Source organism: Silene latifolia, chromosome 2 (assembly GCF_048544455.1).
Source record: "Silene latifolia isolate original U9 population chromosome 2, ASM4854445v1, whole genome shotgun sequence".
NCBI lineage: Eukaryota > Viridiplantae > Streptophyta > Magnoliopsida > Caryophyllales > Caryophyllaceae > Silene > Silene latifolia.
Window position 1 is genome coordinate 105,826,169 of NC_133527.1, and position 9,509 is coordinate 105,835,677.

At 38.3% G+C, this 9,509-nt stretch overlaps 1 protein-coding gene across 1 annotated transcript; it reads left to right on the forward strand.

Annotated features, from left to right (window-relative positions):
* The first annotated feature begins 819 nt into the window (after nucleotides 1-819).
* Nucleotides 820-5,197, forward strand: LOC141642877 (F-box protein At5g39450). Its single transcript, XM_074451852.1, has 2 exons — nucleotides 820-3,564; nucleotides 4,890-5,197. Exons 1-2 carry the CDS (start codon nucleotides 1,697-1,699, stop codon nucleotides 4,903-4,905), a joined length of 1,884 nt encoding a protein of 627 aa, XP_074307953.1. The 5' UTR covers nucleotides 820-1,696; the 3' UTR covers nucleotides 4,906-5,197.
* The last annotated feature ends 4,312 nt before the right edge of the window (nucleotides 5,198-9,509 follow it).

The window sequence follows — 9,509 nt, forward strand, 5'->3', positions numbered from 1 at the left end:
TTGCTTCTTAACATGTTATAAAGCATTATAACCATCATGTGACAATTAACCATACTTGTTCTTGCATAATTATCAAGAATCCATATTATGTCATAAACCCTAATTACCAAGAACATGTTATAATGCAACCACCATGAGACAAATGCAATTAATGACAATAAATGCATAATTTAACACCCATATTATTAGAGTTAAGTAGGGAAAACCCTACCTCAAGCCTATCTTAACAAAGCCTCGAGCTAACCACTAAAAATGCTCCTCAATGAAGCTTCCTGCACAAATTAATTACTACATTCATTACTATAATCCACTACAATAAACATACTAATTAAACTCTTGAATTACCCATCTTAATTTCCCATATCCTAATTAATTATGAGATAATCTACTAAGATAAATTAAGGTATACTAATATCAGATTTAAGGAAAATAAAGTGTAGATTGACTTACAAACAATGTAGATGAACAAACATAAAAAGATGGCAAGGATCCTTCACTTGTGGAGACTAGGTTTGAGAGGATAAGTTTGGTGAGTGTTTTAGAGAGATTTTAGGGAGTTTAGAGAGTGGTGAGATTAGGTTGAGGGTGAATTTAGGTGAGGAAATCTAAAAATATAAGTTTCGAAAGCGACACTCCACCAACCAATCTTCTCGCGTAAAATAGACTCGACCGAGCACTCGGTCGAGTGGTCGGTCCACTCGATTAAATGGAGGCTCCACTCAGTCGAGTGTATGGTCACTCGGTTGAGTGTTTGTCCTCCACTATTACTCAATTTTCAACATTGGTTGGCTACAAGTCTCGCCCTCCCCACCAAATAAAGGGCAAAAATTGTGTGAGAAAATAATGACACCACAAAACAAAAGAAAAGGGCAAAAAATGGTGGGAGAAAGTGAAAAAATACCAATAAAAAGAAACAAGGAGAATTCCAAGACTTGAAACTTGAAAGTGACAAACTTTGAGTGGAATTTTCTCCTTGGATCACCTTTGTGGAGTAAATTCTGTTGACCCCTTTTTCTCCATCTTTATTCTTTATAATAACTTCCATTTTTCACAATTTTTCATCATCCTCATTTTGTGTTCTCCATTCTTTAGTTTCACATATTTTGTGTTCTCCATTCTTTATTAGCTTTTGGAATGAAAAATAATTGGTATGTCAACCAAAGTTCAAATTTTTATCATTAAATAATTTGTTCTTCCCTCATCTATACTTTGATAGCTTGCATTACATGCTGAAGATTGAAGCTTTTGAGTCAAATCCCACAATTTATAGTGTTTTTTGTTATCAATTTCTTGTATGTTGCGCATTTGAATTAATGTTTGATTGATTACCCTTTAGAAATGTTGTAGTAATTGGGCAAATAGCTATTTTACTGGTGCTCAATATATTTCTGTTGATCTTCAATAATTTTGGGGGAAAAACCCAAATCATTTCTAGGTTAGAATATACAGAAATTAGGGATTTTTTGTTGAATTTGGACTTGGGTGGTATCATTTGTGAATATAACTTGTGTTGTCCTTCGGCGAGTCATTTAGAACACCAGCGTCGAGGGGATTACTCACTGTTGTTGGACACGACCCCGTTTAGACTTTAAAAAAAAAAATCTTCTCCAGTATTGGTTGATTAAGTTTTTCTCTTTTTTGTGTAATCTATATTAGAATTGAAGGTTTTGGAATTAGAAATCATCTACAAATTGTTATGGAACCACATATAGCATGTGGTTCAAGCTGGTTGGTAGATTTACCAGATGATATTCTTGCTATTATTGGAAGGTCTCTTTCACCAAGAGATATTTGCAATCTTAGCCTATGTTGTAGGAGTCTTAGTGTTCTTGGGGCATTTGATAAGATTTGGCTCACACAATGTGAAGCCCTTGGGATTGTGTCCTCTAGGGACCTTGTTGAATGGCGAAAGGCGGTTTTATCATACAAGGCCCTTTGTAGGTTTCTAACTAGTGTGAAGCCCTTAGTCGGAATTTGGGTTCATCAAAACCCGGAGCTAGGAAATGTGGTTTATGTTATGCCTGGTTTTGCTTCGGTAGTTGGATGCCGGATTATCCCGCAAGAATTAGGTCCTTTAGGGGTAGAGGATGGTCCTATTTTATGGGCACCTGTCTTTGAGGTACTAAGTGATGATAATGGTTCACCTGCATTTGTTTTACATGGACGGGATAAGGATCAAGACTGTATATATACTGGTAGTGTTAAGTCAGTTGAGAAAACTTGTAATGTGTTGTTGCTTGAAGTCGAGCCTAAGAAGGAGAAAAATAGGAATCACTTTGTTCATGAGGGAAACCTTGAATGCCATTCAGATGAGGAAATGGGTAGGAAGGTTTTGAAATCGGATAACCAAAGATCCAAGTCCCAGAGGGCTGTTGATCGAAGTTCGGTGATAGTGCCATTCAGTAAATTGTCATTTGGAGATAGGAGGAAATTGCTTGAAATTGTTACTAGTCGTGTGCGTATGCAAGTTCCTGACTCGACGTGTTCTTCACTTTTTCCTTGTTTGAGAGGTGATGAAGAGAAATTTAGGAAAGATGTAGCTGAGTTATCTGAGCGCCGAGCAATGCTGATTACAATGCACAAGCATGGTGAAGGCTACATTGATAGGACAGCTAGCCATGAACTGCCTTTTTCCCCAAACCAGATAGATTTGAGTGAAATAAAGAAGATTCTTGATCGTTCAAGTGGATTCCGCCATTCTATTAGTGGAGATGATACTCGAACACATTGTGCAAGAAGGAAAAGGCTTGGTGACTATGTCAAAGATAGCATTAAGCAAATGCTTAGGAAATCCAGTTCAATGAATGGTGGTCGGGGAACTATGAAGAACAGTTCATCAAGCGGGGAAAATAAACAAGCTCAACTTCATGATTTTTTGAGTTCAGGAGATACAATTGGACTAACATTACAGGCATCGACCATGAAATTATCTTCCTATCGAGCATGGCCGAATATGCATGATAGTCGGTTTGCTTTGTACAAGTTGCCTGTCCGAACACCAACCGTGGGCCAGGAATATGCGGGTTTGTGGGGAGGAACTTTCGGATGGCCTCCTGGGAAGCCGACTGAAGATAAGCCCGGAAAGGCGTTGTTCTTTCTTGTACTTTCATATTATGAAGAGTCACCAGGCCAAAGACTTCTTATAGCAACCAAAATATTAGAAGGAACCCATTATGTTCTCCATCCAAATGGTTCGGCTATGTTCATTGTGAATGTTGCTGAGCCTTCAACTGAGTCATTCCCTTGGAACTCAGGTGAAGATTCAACTGCTGTTGGTGTTAAGGAAGCGTTCTCTGGTGAAGGCATAGCCCATGGTTATGGGTTTAGGTATCCGGGCTCAAAGCCGGGGTCACTTTTTGTACTTGAAGACGGAGTTCTTGCTTTCTTGTGGAAAGAAACCAGGTCTGTCTTGACATTGAAGAGGCTTCACTTGGAAGAGCTTTTGAAGAAGGGTGAAAGAGTGCCTGCTCTACCCCCCATTGCTAACTTTTCGTATTTGACCAAGTCATGCTCAAATGTGTTTGTCGGCTTTGCAAATATGACGACTTCCTTATCTTCACCAAGGTAAACAGCCTCTTAATCTAACTCCTCTCTTTTTTTCAGATTTATTCTCCGTTTCTTATCATCGTTAAAATTGCATCACTAGTCGGGAATTTTTTAAGGTGTGATACACTGATACTGTTACTGCCTAGAAAACGCTATATGGTTATGCTCGTGTGTTGGTTGAGGTTAAACAACAAATACGCAAATCTCATTCATAGTTGACTTATTGCCTCTTTTATTAGAGTAGGATTTATATGCTCTATAAATGATGGTTTGGAATAGTGACAAATTGGTTGGATAACGTTTTAGTTTTGAGACCTGTCATCGTAGTAAAACACACTCTCTAAGAAATGATAATAAATAAAAAGGAGATATGTAGCTCCTAGATTAATGCTTTCTGATTTCAAAAAAAAAAAAAAAAGATTAATGCTTTCTGAGAGATTTTTTTTTTTTTTCTTTAGGTTGAATAAACTGCTTAGATTTGAGAACTCCCCCTTTCCCAAACACACACTCTAAGAAAGAGGAATCAAGCAAAAGAGATGTGCAGCTCCTAGATTTATGTTGACCAAGATTTTTTTGGCCAAATATTGACAATATCTTTGTGTTTTTATGATGCAAGTTCATCACCTGTCTTACGAAAACAGCTGCGTTGTAATTTTAAATAGGGGTAAGCCTGCGTAAATTTGATCCCCCTTACCACGCCAGTCACTATAAAGGCATTGAGGCATTTGGGTATTGTTGTTATTGTTATCAATGTCCTGAGAAAGTAGCTTTTGAGGGACTGCTTACAAACAAGCTGGTATATCATTAAAGGAAAAGTAAAAACTGAAAAGTATTTGCATTCCTCGATCGTTTAGCTATGTGATTATTCTTCAGCTGTCTGAAATGTGCTGTAAGTCAAGTAGTTGAATTCTGAGGTTTCCACAGCAAATGCCTTGCAAATTATAGTTTTCTAGGCTGAGGCATTATTAGGTGTCCGGTTAGCTAGCGAGATCCTGATTGTATGCGATTTTCTATGTTATCCAGACTCGCTGCAATTTCGGAATGGATGCTTGCTAGAATTCCGGGAACAAATATTTTGAGAAAAATAAATTAACATATCAATTTTAACTGTACAAGCTATTCAACTTATACTTCTATAAAAGCGTGATGTGTCAAAGGAGAATGTAGCGGGACAGGAAATGAGACAAAGACTGGGACAAAGGATCCCGCTCTTGGTATCATTCTCCATGTGCATTTTATGCATCCTATGTATCTATTCTACTCGTATTTTAAATCACCGCATTTTTACCGATAACCTTTATTGTCATCATACTGATTTTGCCTCTTTTGCTTTACACCTTCAGGAGAAACCATTCCTAGGATGAATCCTACCAGAAATACTTGCTGGACATCTGATGCTTTTGTTTGTTTATACACGCGAAAAACTTTTACATTGTGTAAAAGGTTCACATTACCTTGGGTAAGAGGTTCATGTATACATAGTAGTCCTGTTATTTCTGGTGTTTATTTTGGCTAATGATAACGCCACAGCTCAAATCTGCCACAGTTTTTGTTAATGTATGAACAAAACATCTTCTTCACTGTTGTTGCAGTAATACAATCCAGTGCTCCAATGCATAATACCTGTGGCATTATGGCAGCACATTATTTATGACATTGTATTAAAGATCTTTTACCGTTCTGATTCTACAATGCATAATTTTAGGTTTCGATTTGGCTTTAACTTTTCTAGCACTGAAACTTACCTCGTGCGCATTATGGATCTGAGTTGGGGATAAGTGGCGGAACCAAAAGAATTGGAAGTATTTTTAGGATGACGGCTCTAAGGTTCGACTAAGAGGAGGGCAGAAAGTTTTTTCAATTGAATCCCAGTAATCATTCAACCAATTGTGCAAAGTTTTTTGAATGGAAGCTGTTCTGTAGCATTCATGTACCGCCAAAGTTCTCTCTTTTTCTATGGACGATGGTTCATAACATCTTGCCAACAGCAGACACACCCTTGATCACCGGGGTTTTCTTTCTATAGTCAGTGAGCCTGAATCTACTGATATCATCTTTTCAGAGTTGGTTCTATTGCCAGGCACATTTGGAAAGCATGTTCGCTTGGGCTTGTTTTTCGGTCAAACCACACTATCCCTTATCTTCAATGGCTTCATGATATGCTTCGTTATCTATACCTTCAGGAACGATCTCTCTTTGATTAACTTCTTTATTTTAATTTGACGCTTGTTTCCATATGGGAGACACGCAGGAATAATCTAATTTTTAGGGGGCTCTCTAATCCTGTGAGTATCCTACAGTTTGTTCATCATCAAATGGGCCTCCATTTCCAAGCCCCTAGTTATCACCTTGTCAAAGTTGTGTTGAGGGAGCGGCCTATTCAAAATTCATTACCCCTGTCAATTTTTGGAAGAAAATTAAAGACTTCGGATACTAAAATCTGATGCTAACCCAGCCCAAAATATGTATAAATTCGAATAAACCCAGCTCGTATTATGCCCCAACCTGTAACCCGTAACCCGCTTGTCTAATGTGTTTGACAGGTCTAGACTGACAATGTCAAGGGTGGTAGACTAATTTACTAAACGGATTGTTTTTTCGTTTTGTTATCTTAAGATTTAAGCCAATTGTGCTCTAGTGTTTTAAACTGTTTATACTTTATAGTAATCACTAGTCACATAGAGTTTAAGCATTTCACATGTTAATAACTAAAGTTAAAATTTCACATTTTGAATGAGCAAAGTTATAATTTACTAATCATATACTCCCTCCTATTCATAATAAGTATTTCCCTTTCCTTTTTCATTTATTCATATAACTCTGCTCCTTTTCTTTTTTGGTAAACTTTTTTCTTATGAAATTACCAAACTATCCTTACTACTTTTCTATTATTACCATCCAACCCACCTTAACCCATTTGCTTAAAGTACTAACCCAGCCCACTAACCTAACAATTAACCCTAAACTAACCCAGCCCATTAAACTAACCCCTCCCGCCATATATTAACCCCCCTCCCAGAAACCCTATCTCTCTCTCTCTCTCTCTCTCTCTCTCTCTCTCTCTCTTTCTCTCTCTCTCTCTTCCGCCTCCATCCCCTCTCCCTATCTCTCTTCCGCCATTTGTTCTCCCTTCTCATCTTCATCTTTTTCCGCCTCCATCTCCTCTCTTAACTAATGGGAAAAACTGAATCCTTAGTTCCTGATATTGATCTTCGTTATCTGGAGAAGATTTATGAAGATGTTGATCTGGGTGATGGTGAGCATGAGGGTGAAGGTGAGGGTGAGATGGAGATGATAGTTGAAGAAGTTGTTGCATGTTCTTCAACTGCTGCTACTGTGATATTTGTGGACGAGGAGAGGGAGAGGAGATTACAAAGGAAAAGAAAGGCTGAGAGGAAGGCTAAGAGGTGGTTAGCCTGTCATCAAACACCAGAAAATAGCAGAGTTTTTATGGAGATGCTCTGTAAATACTGGCCTGAGTTTGGGGTTATATTGGAGTACAAGGTTGAAAAAAGTGCTAGGGAAGGCAGATCTGATGTTGCATGTTCGTCTTGTGTTGTTGATCTTAATCCAGGAAATGAATTAGATGTGATTAGCATACGAAAAAGCCCATTGATTACAAGATGGTTTATTGGGGAGATTTCTAAGCATTGGCCTGGTTTTGGTCTCATAGAGGAAGACGAACCTTAAGGGAGGTTGATTTCTTGTACTTTAACTTTTTTTAATTGAAATTTTTTTCATTTTTGTTTTTTCCAATGGACAAGTGATGATAAACTGCGAATCTAAATAATTTCTGTTTCATCAAACTGAATCTCCCCAATGATAATTTTGTTGAGGTTAGTTGGTTGGCTTCAAAGTTGATGTACATGCACAATGCCACCACCATTTGTTGTGAAGAGGCTGTGTATGTACAACAACCTTGAGAGTATTGTTTAATAATGCTGCTTTGACTAAAATGATCATGTTTAATGTTAATATCCATACTGCCAAAGACGGAATATTACAAAAGTTGTGCAAAGTTCTAAATCAAATGCTAACACAGACTCTACAAAATGAAACACCCTGATTGTAATACTACGGTTTTCTATGTCTTTGGGTACTCTATCGAGTGGGGCTTACTCTGTCGAGTAAGTAAGTTTGGTTTACGAAACAGTGTTCTGCTGATGGGTACTCGATCGAGTAAGTGTGGCACTCGATCGAGTAAGGGTCACTCGATCGAGTAAGTAACTTATTCGATCGAGTAAGTCGGTTCTGCGGGATATTTTAGCCGGGTTTTGTTAGCACCGCGTGATTGATATTTAAAGCTTTTCGTCAGTTTCTTCATAACTTTTATCTTTTCTAAAAAACCTTTCAAGAGAGAAAACAAGTTACGTTACTTTTATCTTCGCGTTGTTATCAAATCCCAAGAGTTAAGGTTGTCGAATCGTCGTGTTGTTTACGCCGTTGAGTTCGTCGTGTCGTGGGTAAGATCCTTGTATAGTTTTTATACCTTTTTATTGATTTTGTTTAAAACCCTAATTGGGTAATTTGGAGGGTTTTGGGAGTATAATGTTGTAGTGGATGGTAATGGTATGATTATGTGATTATAGGAGGTGGTTTCGTAGAGGAGCAATATTGAATAGCTGCTTTGTGACGATCTGGTGATTGCTTATTCCAGGTAGGGTTTCCCTACTCGGTTATTGATTACATAGTTGTTGGTGATGGTTGTGTTTATTGTTGATCTTTAACGTATTGGATTGTATTGGTGTTGTTGTTGTATAGTTGTTTGTGTTGTGTTTGTTTGTGGTTCACAAGGCGTGTCCTCGGCTGACTGGAGTCACTTGCGGGAGTGGCTTCACGCCCTTGATTCGCCCTCTGTGGAACCCGCTACAAGAGGGGATGTGCACATTAAGGAACATGGGTTATCGCTCGGATTAGATGAGTGGGGATTTGGTGGGTACAGCTGCGGTCCCCCACTGGCGGCGTGGAATATCTGTTGTGATGGGTATTCTGGTAGGACTACACACTTTAGTGTGTAGTCAGGTGTGTGGAGATATAATGGAGTTGGGAGTTCTGTGTTGTTTGTATTGTGTACTTTGTTTTATGTAATCAGTAACTGACCCTGTTTTAAATGTTTTGAAAACTGCGGGATCCATTCGGGGATGGTGAGCAGTTATTGAGCAGGTATGAGATGGTTTGCGCGAGGGATAGCTGGGATGGAGTTGTCACATGTCTTTAGAGTCTTCCGCTGTGTCTTGAACTTAATTTGTTTTTCAGTTGTTTGGTTTTTGGAACATTTGTATCTCTTTTACAGTTTGGGATTTTGATATTGTAATCACTTAAACTCATTTACTTAAATAAGTATGTTTCCTTATGGTCTATTTGATATACATTGCCTTGGGTAACCGAGATGGTAGCATTTCCATGCATTAGATGGTCTTGGTAAGGCACCTTGGTGTATGGGGGTGTTACACTAATCTTCTAGATTGTTTGTTTTTGTTTGTCCTTACTTGATCTACTGTGTATGTTGACAGTCATTAGATATCCAGTCTTTCATATACTTGCATCAGTAGATCATTCATCTGCACATACATCTAGAAAATACTCAGTAATGTGACCAACAGGGGCATTGTTCCCTGTTAGGTCATTACTACCATTACCATGTTCAGTTATGTGTGTAACACCCTCATCTACCAAAGTGCCTTACCAAGGCCTACCTTAGCAAATGGAAGTGCTACCATCTCGGTTGCTCGAGGTATAGTATATCAAAAGTGACCATAAAGAAACATAATTTAAAGTTCAACGTTTAAAGTGCGTACAACTTATAAACCAAAACCAAACGTACAACTGTCATAACTAAATATCAAAACTATAATAACCGTTAGCGGAAGACTAGCTATCAAACTACGTGAAGACTCCATCCCAGCCGAGAGCCGCGAGCTATCCATAAGCATACCTGCTAAACAATTGCTTACCACCCCTGA